Source organism: Micrasema longulum, unplaced genomic scaffold, assembly GCF_059751315.1.
Source record: "Micrasema longulum isolate JH-2025_06_02 unplaced genomic scaffold, ASM5975131v1 h1tg000669l, whole genome shotgun sequence".
NCBI lineage: Eukaryota > Metazoa > Arthropoda > Insecta > Trichoptera > Brachycentridae > Micrasema > Micrasema longulum.
In genome coordinates, this window is record NW_028277865.1 from 1 (window position 1) to 14,458 (window position 14,458).

At 32.9% G+C, this 14,458-nt stretch overlaps 1 protein-coding gene across 1 annotated transcript in view; it reads right to left on the reverse strand.

Moving 5' to 3' along the window:
* Positions 1-105: 105 nt before the first annotated feature.
* Positions 106-14,458, reverse strand: part of LRP1 (LDL receptor protein 1) — a gene marked incomplete at its 3' end in the record, with an annotated part of 184,689 nt that continues 170,336 nt past the window's right edge. Inside the window, exons 72-81 of the mRNA XM_088229426.1 lie at positions 13,125-13,268; positions 11,120-11,338; positions 10,777-10,865; positions 9,865-9,945; positions 9,144-9,258; positions 6,310-6,368; positions 4,545-4,656; positions 3,630-3,783; positions 2,149-2,327; positions 106-329 (exon numbers count right to left, since the gene is read on the reverse strand). Coding sequence (XP_088085552.1) covers positions 106-329; positions 2,149-2,327; positions 3,630-3,783; positions 4,545-4,656; positions 6,310-6,368; positions 9,144-9,258; positions 9,865-9,945; positions 10,777-10,865; positions 11,120-11,338; positions 13,125-13,268 — 1,376 coding nt within the window. The remainder of the gene's footprint in view (positions 330-2,148; positions 2,328-3,629; positions 3,784-4,544; positions 4,657-6,309; positions 6,369-9,143; positions 9,259-9,864; positions 9,946-10,776; positions 10,866-11,119; positions 11,339-13,124; positions 13,269-14,458) is intronic.

Sequence of the window (14,458 nt, forward strand, 5' to 3'; positions counted from 1 at the left end):
GTGGACAATACAATATTGTTGTGTCCCAGGACCCGATCGATTGTCCACGTGTAAACGGGTAGTCCAGGACATTGTTATGTTCATATCATGTGAACGTGGTAATACCTTTGGGCAACCTCTTGATGATGCGCCTGTCGCTGGCGTCGAGCAGGACGCATTCCACGGTGAAGGTGCGCGAGTCCGCCCAGTAGAGGCGCGAGGCCGGCCAGTCCAGGGCGAGCCCGGAGGGCCAGCGCAGGCCTCGGGAGACCAACTCCTGGCGGGACTCTCCGGACAGAGAGGCCAGCTCGATCCGGGGACGGCTGCCCACGGTCGAGAACGCCAACTGCCTGGGGGTGGGTAAACATTGTATTAAATTTGTATCTCGGATGTTTATTTTTGTCTCGTTTATTTTAAGTATGTTCAAATGTTTGTAGACCGGATGAATTTTATTCCCTAGGGAGTAATTGAGATCAAAATTTATTGGAACAGACATGGAAAACATTTTAGAGAAGGGAACATGGAAGTCTTGAAGGGCTTTTGACCTGTCGTTGGCTGGTTTATGTGGCCACTTTACACAATGTGTACCATTCACCATTCTGCCTATGTTTAAATATCCACATTTCCTAAACTTCTTATACCAGTTAGTTTAATTAACAATGTTTTGAGTATGTCCAAATGTTCGCAGAGAGGCTGGATATCATTGGATGCCACTTAAACCAGCCAACGACAGGTCAAAAGCCCTGTAAATGCCTTCCTTATACCCTCCTCAAAAGTTTTCAAAATTGAAATAGTTAATTATAATAATTGAGGACCGTTTTTCAAAACACGACATTTGGTTGGAATTTAATTTTTCAGGAGAGGGATTTTTGAGATTCGCGTTGAATTGCGAAAACAATATTTAAAAAAAAAATACAATTGTGTGTTTATAATTTTATGGCACCCAATATAAATCATTGAAACTTATCCTTAATTAAACTCAAACAACTATATTATATTTTATGTAACTCAATTATAACTTATAAATCAATTAAAAAAGACCTCTTGAGTCTGCTCTAATCATCATCATTCCATGTCCGTTCCTTAGTTGGAGCATATGGTATCCACAAAGAGCCTCCATGCATCTCTGTCGGCTGCCAACTCCTTTGCGTCCTTCCAAGTCAGGTTCTCATCCCGAAGTTCTGACATAAACTGCCGACAAACTGTCAGCAGTAGACGTCCTGGATGTTGAGAACCTGATGCCTTGTAAAAAAGGCAAACGTGGTCGAGGCTCTCAGGAAGCATCCGCAGTATATGGCCTAGCCAACTGTATCGCCTCCGCTTGACGACAGTTGTCACCGGAGTTTGCTGCGTCCGTTTTTTTATGAGCTTTTTTTTTTTAAGTCTGCTCAAAAGTTGATCATAAAAATAATTTACAAAAAACCCTTCAGGTACCCCAGCGATGAGTTGTTTGAGGAATCCAGGATTTTAGATATAAGGCAGTTGTATATTCATAGAACCATGATGTTTGTAAAAGTTCATTATTCCGCTAAACCACAAAAGGAACACTCATATACTACCGGGAATCAAACTAGAGGTTGGTCATAGGGTCTACCACAAACTCTGAATTCAGTCAAAGAAAGTTTAGGCTTTTGGGTCCCAAAATATACATGTATTGCTCGATCTTTGTAAAATCATGACACGGATCCAATTATTTACAAAATATTGGTTACTGGACTTGGGTAGAAAAAAGTCAGAACATTTGTTAAAAGTTAAAATATTAGGTTGTTCATGAGTAGTTTCGTATTTTGTCGCAAGATGGGGTTGAACTTAATTTGCTCTGGCAACACTGTACTGATTTAAACAAATAGGCTCGCGTTGGAAAGGTGACATTTCAAAGAATATTTTTAATAAAGATAAAGCTTCGTTTTGATCAATCGTGTAAAATTTATTCCATTTTGAAAATGAATGTGTCGAGCGAGTTTTTTTTTAAATAATCGATGCGTCTCGGTACTAAATTAAAATTAAAAAATAAATTAAAAAATTAAAAATAAAAAACAAGCCATGTGGGGCAAAAATTGAGTTTTTAAAAAAAAAAAGGGTCCTCAATTTAGCAAATAATTCTCTTGTTTATTTATTAAAATATATTGTGTTTTATGGTTTCAATTCAGAAGCGAATAGCAGTCTTACCGAATGCCAGGTATCACGATGATGTCTATCGGTCTATTCAGGTCACGGATGATCGTGGTCTTCATTCGTCCCTGGAGAGTGGACGTGCTGATGGATCCATTCTGGCCCGCACTGGTCCAGTACAGCCGCTTGGAGACCCACTCCACTGCGATGCAGCGCGCTTCGGGCATTCGGGAGATCTTAAAGAGATAAAAAATAAAGATGAAGATCTAAAAAGATACCATCGCCTCGTCTTGGAGAAACCTATTGAAGTGGCATATCATAATATTGTTTGAGATGCGTTTTCAATAGTGAATAAATGTTGTAACAGAAACATATTTTTAAAATTGAATAGAAGAAAATATTTTGAGTTTGCCCAAAGGGAGTTGTTTTCAATTTCAACCATATGTGTGATAGTTTTCCGATAGTGCCTAAACACCTATTAGGTTCTTATAATTGTCATAAAGGTCATCAGATCCCGACGCTCAGCTGCATCAGACCTAATTTAACCGCTTCTTTGGATTTTTTTTACTTAGGTTCGTATTTGAAAAATCATGTTTCTAAAGAATTACAGAGTTTTCGCTCAACTGTTGACAATATGCGGCATATAACAATATGACAATGGCGGCCTCCGTGGTGTAGTGGTCAAGACGCTTGACTCACGCACAGAAGGTTCCGGGTTCGATTCCCGGTGAGAACACAAAAATTAAAATGTGATTTTTCTCAAGCCTGGGTGCTCTGTGATGTAATTCACCACTGTAATTAGGCCTCCTGGCCTGTTGTGGTGCAAAAAAAAAGGTAAAAAAAAAAAAAATATTTTTGTTCGATATGTTCGCGAAAAACCGTACTAAAATGTCGACAAATGTTTCCTCATTACACCCGAGATCTCCTCACTTGATTGTGATCGATCAATCACATTATAAAACAATATAAAAATTATAACCCTGGTTATTAATATTGACTTCAAAGGGATAGTTATTTCTTTGTTAACTCAAAAAAAAAATGTACATCTAAATTTACTGAAAATAAAAACTGCTGTGATGACATCTAGATACATTTGCGAAAAAATACTACAATCGTTAAAAATATATCCAAATTTTAAAAAGTTACAATTTGACAAAAGAAAAATGCTCCAACAGCAAAGGACAATTATTATAAATTATAAGATGGAGAAAATCCTTGAAAAGAGATGTGGAGGTTCAGGTATTTACATAGCTTATGATCTGTCATTGGCTGGTTTAACTAACTGTTTTTAAACACTATATATTCGACCCGTGTTTTAATACTCATATTTAAAAATATACATAATATAAAAAATATATATAATATAGATACATCTCGACACGAATAGATATAGAAAAGTCGATTAGCGGTTAAATACAAATATTTACTAACATTTATTGCTCATATATTTTCTCTGATTCTTCCATCAAGTATGTAATAAAATGTGATTATTATGACCAAGTTCGATTATGTATTTAAAAATTGTATGCGATTCTTACAAGAGTCTTGTACGGCTGTGTTGCAGTGAAGTTCTGAAGAGACAGGTTTGTGGTGTCCAGAGTTATCATGGCTAACATCATAATGCGCTGCTCCAGCCAATAAACCTGGGTTTGGTTGGGTCCCCACAATATATCCATATCTCCTATCTTGAACCTGCAAACATACGCAACATTTGAGAATCAATAATGGAGAATTCAGAGAGGAATGCTGATCAGTGATTGCATTTTTTCAATCAATACTAAAATGTTTTTTTTTTATTGAATTAAAAAAAAACTTGTTAAAACAATTTTATGTAGGTACTTAACCCTAAAAACGCGAAAATAAAAATTTTAATTTGCATAAAATGCATATAATATTTTTTTCCCTAAATATTGGAAAATTTTATTTACATGGTATCACTTTTTTTAGTATGGCATCACAGAATTTCAGCTGTCATTTACATCGCGGCAAAACTATTTAAACTTTCTTCTTTCCACAATATGTTTATAACTTCAAATAATATTTCTATTGCCAAACTTTTCAACTTTCTGCATCGTAATTTATTGATGTAAAGACTTTATTCTCCATAAATATGCGTCAACTGCATGTCACAATTTAGTAAAATGTCAAAATTAGACACTTAAACAAAATGGCCAATTACACTGTGGTTACTTTGAATTTAGTTTGAGACAATAATTTACACATTTTTTTATTTTCCTCGATTTTAGTCTCCATTCACGCGGCGGCTCTGTGTCTTTTGACAGATCGAATGAGTTTTGAAAATTTTTCAATGTAAAACCAGGGTTATGAAAAACGTTGATGGGGGGGAATATTTGAATGAGAATGTATGGAAAAAATGGGAGCTAAAAAGTGGGATGACGTAAAATTGAGGAATGTAAAAACGAGGTTTTACTGTACAATGTTTTCAAATTTACCCAGCAACTTGATTCTTCTGCAGGACGTGCGTATTGGATTCATCTCCAGCTTTGTAGGGATTAAAAGAGCGTATGTCCACGTCGCTTGATATTATCAGTTTGGCAGGAGTTCCTATGTAAGAAAAATTACCATGAATGATACATACATGTGATTTGGTAAAGTGATCAAACAAATCTGCATTGAAATTCTCAGAAAAGTAATGTCTTAATGAATACAAGTGAGAGAATATGCGGTTATTTAACATACAAATGTCTCGACAAAGACAAGATGAATTCTAAATATCTCAATAAATATATGAGTGAGTCATGCGAAAGTCTTGCTGATTACAAGTTAATGAATACTGCATCTTAGTGGATACGAGCTTAGAGAATTAGTATGAGTGAGAGAACAAGCGGTTATTTGACATATGAACATGAGTGAGTCATAAAACAATCTTGATAAATACAATGCATGTCTTAATAAATACAAGTAAGTCATCTGAATGTTTTAATGTGTATGAGAGAGTCATATGAAAGTATTGGTGAATTCAAATTAATTGATAATCTGAATCTCTTGATGGAATACAAGTTAGTCAATCAGTTTTGGAATATGGAATAATTGGATGAGGATGTGCAAATTACACACTGATCAAACAAATAATAATTGCATGAAAAGCTTTAATAAAAATTATCTTAAGAATCCCAATCAGAACTAGTTGCCTCTGTATATTTGTAAATATTAATAGAACATATATAAAACCACTTCATGTAAAAGCTCTGTTACTATATGCACACAAACATTATTCTCTACCTTCTATCACTCCTTTCACAAATACAAGAGTTACTAGATACTCCACCCTGATGCTCCAAAAACAATTAAAAATTAATAAAACCTTCGGTCACAGAGGATTGGCCTACTACTCGGTTAAAGTGTACAATCTACTTCCATTATCCATAAGGACAATTAGTAAGTACTCACAATATAAAATTGCTATTAAGAAATGGATAATAGAAATGGGTTGCGCACGGATCGAAGAGTGGATCAAGCCAAATAGGTAAAAAATTTGTACTGTTCATGAAATTTGGTCTACAGGTCTATATGAATTGGTTATGTTTTTATGATTATTTTAGTTTATATTGCTTTTTATGTTAATGATAATTAGGTTAATTAGATTAATTAAGTTTTTTTATTTATTATTATGTTAACTTTGTTAAATAACTAATTTAAGGCATGTTTCAATTTTTGTAAAATGTTTCCCTCGACACGGGATACCCCCCCAATGAGGGAACATTATTCTGTATAAAAAAATTATACAAACATTGTAAAAGTATAAATAAATAAGAATACGAGCAAGACTTATTCATCTGAAAGTCTTGATAAATACAAGTTAGTAATCTCGATGTCTTGATGAATACAAGTTGATAATATGCAAGCCTTGATGAATACAAGTAAAACATTTGAATGTCTCGATTAAGGGGTGCTATTTGTTGGAATTTCAAGATGAATAAGTTAATGTGAAACAGTCATTTTAAAATTATTTCACAAAAATATGTGTCGCTGCCGTTAAAAGGCTAAGCGACGCTCAACCCTTTTGTTAAATGTTCATTTAACAAACAGCCTAGCCGTTCAGGTGAATGCCGGCATTTAATGAACAGCCTAGCCGTTCAGTTCAGCGGCTGATTGAACTATTTAGCGGCGAAATATAAATATTGTTTGCCTTATTTAGCATTTTTTTATTATTAGATTGCCGAGCAATATTATAATGAAACGTGTCAAACAAGTTACCTAAAGCTTCACATCTGTGGACATTGTTAAGGTGAAGAGATTGGAAGCCCGGAGTACATCTGAAAAAAAAAAGATTCTTAGCATTTATTTAATTTAATAGACGTTGTTTTGGAAAACTGAATATGTTCAACGTCTTGGATGAACATATTAAGTTCTCCAAAACAACGTCTATATTTAAGATGAAGATCCATAATTGGATTGTATCGAGGGGTAGAGACCACTGTATGAGATTGCCTCGGGAATAAATGCATAACATCGCTGCTGTTTTCATTATTATCCATATACATATATCGTATATGTGTATGTCATCACTGTCATACGTATTATTATATAACTTTTAATTCCATTTTCGACATGTATTATAAATTTTTATTATTTTTATTTTTCTATTACTATTTTGTGTATTGTTTTGATTATTTTGCATATTGTTTTGATTACCTGTAAATTGTTTTAATATGTAAATAAATATTTTTGATTTATATATCGAAGAGTCCCGACTTAACACGGAATTTTCTAACATGTCGGGACATAAAAAACATATAATTGTGTCTATGTGAAATTGTGTATTTTGTGCATTAAATAAAAAAAATATAAAAAAAATAAACTTCAAATCCCCACATTATTTCATTTCCAATTACAGTGCCATTGTATCAAGAAGGATAAAACAATAAAACAATGAATAAAGGGCTAGAGATGAATATTTCCAAGACTAAATGTATGGTTATTCGGAAAAAGCAACAAACTTTCCCAATGACTTTAAAACTTGGAGCGCAGTTTATTGAGCGAGTCCATCAATATAAATATTTAGGGTGCTGGCTGAATGATAAATGGGATCACTCGCAAGAGATCAAAGTCAGAATAGAGATGGCGCGCGACTGCTTTTTCAGGATGCGTGAACTTCTTTGGAGTAGAGACTTTAATTTAGACCTCTGAATGCAATTGCTCGATGCTACGTCTTTTCAGTACTTTTTTACGGCATCGAAACGTGGACACTCGCCCAAAACACTTCAAAAAAGATCGAAGCCTTTGAAATGTGGTGCTACAGGAGGATATTGAAAATCTCCTGGGTGGATAGAGTCCGAAACGATGATGTTCTCCGACGGATGGAAATAGATAAAGAGGAACTGAAGACCATAAAAAAAAAACTTGAGTACTTTTGGCATGTGATGAGAGGCGAAAAATATAACATTTTACGAGTCATTCTACAGGGAAGGATTGAAGGAAGACGCAGTGCAGGTAGAAGGCACATCACTAATCGCTAACAAAGTAAGAATCGCAACGATGATTTCCAACCTCCATCGGGGAGAGGAGCCATAAGAAGAAGAAGCGCTTATATTAAGCGCTTTTAGGATTCATCCCCAAATATTAACCTGCCCGTTCCTGTGATGTAACCGGTGTTGCAAATTGCACTTAATTAATTAAAAAGTACTTTGAATATTAGCACAAAAAAATTAAACCTCCGGGTAAACCTTAAGACACACAAGAAAAAAATTATATCACATATTTAGGTATGTTAGATAATTTTTAATGAAATATTTTGTCCATCAGGATCTTCGAAAATTACAATATATAGTTATTCCTACGTATCTGATATATTTAGTGTAGGGTATTGTTCCTATAGAACAAACCTTTTGAACTTTTTCAAAGATGGTGAATGGTATTTATATTTATTTATTCATGCATTTCATAATATATACAGTTTTTTGTTCACTTTGCCCAGCTGTATGAAACAGTACTTATGATTTTCTTGTTACATTACTTTAAAATATTTTATTTTGTTTTTTACATTTATTCTTGAATTGTTTAAACTTTCTACTGAATATGCTGTATAATTTTTAGGTTTGTTTAAATATAACTCTTGTATAATTTTTAGGTTTAATGTTTTTTATAAATCTTGGGTTTAAGGAAATTTGTTTTTTAAAAAAAAATAATACTAAGCCAAATATGTTAGTATTATAAATTTTTGTAAAAGGCAGATTTGCCGTTTATGTTAATAAAATAAAATATATCAAGTATCCTGAGGCAAATATACAAAAAAAATCATTAGAGAGAAAGAGATGTTTTCCGTTTAGATCAGTAAACAAGACACACATGGAATTTCAATAAGATGAAAAGAGACCGTTATTATTAGGCAATCAATAAATCAGGTTGATACAATGACTCGAGAGAGTTGTTTCAAATAGCACGTTAAAGAGTAATTATGATTAGTTTGGCGTGAATTATCTGAATTTCTGTTCTGTTTTGGCGTGAATTATCCATTTTAAAACGTTCTTAAATGCACTGTTTGAAACTAATTATTAATGTCGTAATAAAACTTTCTTTTTCATACAATTTTTTCTCTGTTTTTGATGTGTATTATTATTTATTATTGTCTTTTTCTAAAATTAATGTATCAAATATTTTTGTGTACCAGATATTATGTTATTATCTTATACATACTTACTGTAAACTAATTTTTATTATTTGTTTTTAACAATAATTTGTTAATACCATTTTTTTTATACGTACAAGTATATGTAAATGTATATATTTTTTTGTTTAAATTCTTTACAAGTTATTTAAAATTTGCTTTTTAATTCGATTAATTTTCTTATATCCATAAATTTTTTTTCCTTTTTTACTATGTAAAGTTTCACTTTTTATTTTGCACAGCAGTATGCTTTTTATTGTTTCTACATGTATACAAAAAAACGTTGTTTATCTTTTAAATTTTTACTAACTATGTTTGTACTTGCCTGTATATTTTTTGTAAATGCCTCTTGGGCGTATTGTAAAATTAAATAAATAAAAATATTTTATAATATTTAAAAATAAGTATACGAATCCGCACATACTTGCAAGATACGAGGCCCTGTTTCTTCTCAATGCACAGTTGTGAACACACTCCGAGCTGGCAAAGGGAGTTAGGACAGTGCAGCTCATCCGACATGTCTCCGCAGTTGTCCTCCTCTAAAATGTTGTAAAAAATATTACAATAAAACTACACACATTTCAACATCGAAGAATTCTTACATTTTGCGCGTAGATAAAATTTTTGGAACCAATACACATAAACTTCTAAATCTTTTAAATATCCTCTTCAAGTCCTATGCCGTTTTTTAGTTACTCTATTCTCAATTGAAATAACTAGACTGCATTTAAAAAAGATATGGCTAAATGGGGAGGAAGGATAGTATTACATGTGGGGTAATTACTACAACGAACAGCAAGTCAATAATTACAGTAAAAGCTTATTTTTACATTCTTCAATTTTACGTTTTCTAGCTATTTACGCCGAAATTTTTAGGTCCTATTTTTTCCATACATTCTCATTCAAATATTCCCCCAGTAACAGCAGGTCTAGGTAGGTGAATTAAGTTATAATGATAGGTAAAATGTGACTTTTCTATAAAAGAACATGCTTTAAAATATAAATATTCGTAATAAGCCTATTACTCGTGTATATATTTTATTCTAAAAAAAAGTGATTAAGATGAGGAAGAGTTAAATTGGAACAAAGTTCTATCGATACTTACTTCTTAATGAATTAATTAATATTATATGAAAAGTACTTACTATTGCAAGTGAGGTTTTTGGCAATGCAATGATCATTGGAACATTTGAATTCGTTGAGTCCACAAAGACCGGCTTCCTTACCTGGAAACATCAAACGATGATTAGTATTAACATTGGTTAAAATTTAAGATAAAAAAAATAAGTAGTAAAGGCATAAAAAAAAAAATTCAAAGTAGTTAAGGTTCAATAAGTCCAAAGATAAAAGACAGGAAACATAAAACAGTCCAAAGATAATAGACAGGAAACATAAGACCATCCAAAGGTAAAAGACAGGAAACACGAAATAGTCTAAAGGTAATAGACAGGAAACATAAGATAGTCCAAAGGTAATAGACAGGAAACATAAAATAGTCCAAAGATAATAAACAGGAAACATGAGACAGTTTAAAGATAATAGACAGGAAAAACAAGACAGTCAAAAGGTAATAGACAGGAAACACAAAATAGTCCAAATATAATAGACATGAAACACAAAATAGTCCAAAGATAATAAACAGGAAACATAAGATAGCCCAAAGATAATAGATATGCATGTATTTTGTAATGTATTTATTTAGATAGCTGTACAAATAAAACTTGAAAATCTAGTTATACCTTAACTAATAAACGATATGTATACAAAAATAATTAAAAAAAAAAAACATTGTTATCAAATCCAAACGCTTTCCGATGACTCTAACTATGGATGTTTGTTTTTAACAAAAATCATCGCCATCCCACGAAACGATGCGATAGACCAAGCATCCCTAATCTCTGCAGGCAACTCATTAAAAATCTTAAGTTCTTTATGATACCGATTGTTTTGAGTGGGATAGTGATGAATTTCGTTATTACACAAAACATGTATTCGGGCAATAATTTCTTTTTTAATTCAAACATTAACACTAAAGTATTTAAAATTAGGGAACTTACATGCCGCATGGTCTTCATCAGAAGAGTCTCCACAGTCATCTTTACCGTCACAGCGGTCTTCCTCAGCAATGCATTTGTGGTTACGACATCTGACAAAAATATTTAATCACATTTCAGTTTTTTTTTTGTACTAGCTTTAATTTTATTTTTATAGTTGTATTTTATGGGTAAATAATTTATTTTTTTTGTAACTAAATGAACTGAATGAGTCCGTATATAAATGGTTTTTAATTCTAGGACAACTCTCTTAATTTGTACATCGTAAGAAAGTGAACATTTCTAAGTACATAAAAAAAAGTTATTAAATTCAAGATGGCAGGACAATGCAATTGAAATGCGTCACCTGTACGCGTCCGGCGGGCACACCAGCAGCTGGCAGACGTAGGGCTCCTCGTCGGAGCCGTCGCCGCAGTCGTCCACCGCGTCGCAGTACCAGCGCTTGGGGATGCAGCGGCCCGAGGGGCACATAAGCAGGCCCGGCCCGCACACGCTGTCCGCCGGCGAGCAGCCCGCCTCGTCCGAGCCGTCGGCGCAGTCGCTGTCGCCATCACACCGCCACGACCTGGGAGGGAAAGAGAGAGCCGGATCTCATTTTATGCCATGTCAATTATTTTTATTACAAACAATATTTTGAGATGAATTTTTGTAGACATTGACTAAATTTAACCCATTAGGGAGTTTGTAAGATTATCGTATTACAACTAAGAAGGGAATATAGAAGTCTAGGAGTACATGGGGTATATAATTTCAACTGTCAATGGGCTCAGTAGCTGCAAGACGTGTTGTAATCTAACTTCTATTGTTATAAATGATTTTTTCATCTATTAATTGCATTAAAATACTAAACTATATTGTAAACTTAAAAAATAATTTCAATGGGGGCTAGATTTCTTACCGTCCATGCGCTCTGTAGCTGCAAGACGTGCTGTAATCTAATTTCTATCTGTTATTGAATCAGATTGAGGAACTATACCTAGAATTCCAACAAGCCAAGCGCTCTGTAGCTGCAAGACGTGCTGGGATATTTATTTATTGTACAGCGCCCCTTAGGTAATTTTCAGACAAATGGGGCTGTATTAATTATCAAACTATAATAATAATAACAGGGTTTATGACCTGTCATTGGGTGGTTTAAGTGGCCACTTTAGGCACTGTGTAACATCCGCCATTTCGCCTATAACTGAACATACATATTTCTTCAATTCTTTTAACTAAATATAGTAATAAAATAAAAATAAATATATCATTATTCCCTTTCTGCACCTAATGGTGCATAGGGCACTTGCATAGGTACACCAATCGCAGTGTATCTCAATCATTTTTGTTACATGAAGGTAAGATGAACAGTCTTACGCTTCAGGTGCCAGAATAGGGACTATGTATTTTTAAATAAATATTTCATGTCAACCAAGTCGGGGACCGAACCCGAGACCTCTTGCATGGCAGGCAAATGCGCTGACCACTACACCACGAGGCTGACTATGAATATATAGAATAGACTAAATTTTTTTTTCAATCTATTCTTACTCAAATGAAAGACATAACTCCTACAATACATCACATACAAATAATATAATCCCTAGATCTTTAACACAAAGACAACTTAAACAAATACAAACTAATACCACTTTTGGACAAAGGGATTTTGAGTATTATTCAATAAAAATCTATAACCTACTTCCACTATCTATTAAAACAATTAGCAACGATAAAATGTTCAAAGGGGCTATAAAAAATGGATAGTGGAGCTAAGTAACAGTAAAACGGATTGTCTCATTCGCCCAAACCAATATTGAATCAACTGCTCCACAAATGTATAGCTTATGTTATGTTTTTGGTCTTTCATTGTGTGTTTTGTAATATAAATAATATAGATGTACATAAATTAAATATAAACATAAATACATAGTGTTTAAACTGTCTCAGCATTTTGTTTATTATCTCTGTCTTTATTGTTTATTCTCAAATGTAAAAATATTTTTTTAAAAGTATATTGTTAAGTGTCCTCGGCACGGGTAACCCCCCAGTAGTGAGGTCACATTATTTTTATTATTAATCATAGTTTATAAAGGAAAAAAAATATGAAATATATATGAATAATTACTATCATCGTTTCCTTATTTGCACCAATGGTGGATTGGGTACTTGATATTATTTTGTTAAAGAAAAATGGCTAGGCTCTTAAAATACCAGCTCAGGGACCATGAAATATCGCAGTTTCTTTTATCAAATGTTTCATGTCAATCATGAAACGAATCGACCCCAAGACTTTTTACGAGGTAGGCAAATTGCTGACCACTACATCACAAGGCGGAAGAATAAAAATAGAGAGCAGATAAGGAACGCACTTCATGATACAGTAGGGGGGATTCTTGCACTGGAACTCTTCATCGTTGCAAGTGGTATTGCAATGCAGCTCATCGGTGCGATCGTCGCAGTTGAATTCTCCGTCGCAGCGATGCGAGCCACGGATGCACTTTCCATCCATACACCTGGAAATAAACGGGTATTTTTACATTACGATTGGTCTAAGAACGGTTTGAAAAGTCGATTTACAGAACTAAAATCTAATTATAATAGTTATTTACAAATTATTTCTTGTTCATTTATTAAAATAAAATAACATACAGTACAACCTCACTTTTACATTCCTTAATTTTACGTTTTCGATCCATTTTTTTTCATACATACTCATTCTCAAATTTCAAGCAAGGCATTAAAAATGTTGGGTTTTGTTTTGGGAAATACAAAAAATTTCAAGTCCATCCGATCATTGAAAATATTATACTGTTCTCTTGTAAGAAGTAATTTAGATTTTAATTCATCAATATGGTCACCCTGCTATAATGTTCATGTTTATAATATAGAAAACATTCAACATAAATTTCTACGATATATAAACTACAAACTAAACATTCCAATTCAAAATGTGAATTATGACTATTTATTAACACTGCTTAATCTAACAACACTTTCTGAAAGAAGAACTATTAATGATCTCATTGTACTGTATAAAATTGTAAACTCTCTTTTTGACGCACCAAAAATACTTGAATTGATTAATTTTAGAGTACCTGCTGTCAACACTAGGAGTACTTTATTGTTTCATTGCTCCAGTACTTCTTCCAACCAACAAAACAATTCATTGATACCGAGACTGCATAGGTTAGGTAACACTTATGAAACGGCTGCAGACATTCTGTCCAATTCTTTACCATCTTATAAGTCCACAATATCAAGTTTATTTGTAGCTGCTCGTCAAACAATTGACAATTCAATTTCATAAATTAAAAAAAAAAAATACCTGTTTATTTTAATTACCTTATGCTATTTTTTTTTATTTTTTACTATTATATCAAACTGCACTGTAGTATTGGCAAATAAGCATTTCATAGATACATATTTTTATTTCTTATTTTTCGTGATAATATATGCTTGCTTGTTTATTAATTTAACTTAAAATGTCTTTCTTGCTTACCGTAACACTTTATTTATTGTTTGCCTTACAGAATTTATTTCATAAGTTTATATCTTTGCATTTTTTGTTTATATGCTTACTGTTTTTTCTTGCATACCTTTGTTATTATTGTTTTTTTTTTTACTTTGTAAAACTTTTTATCATATCCTTTTTAACTAATTGTATATTCTGTTTATTATTTAGTATGTTAGCATGTATTTCATT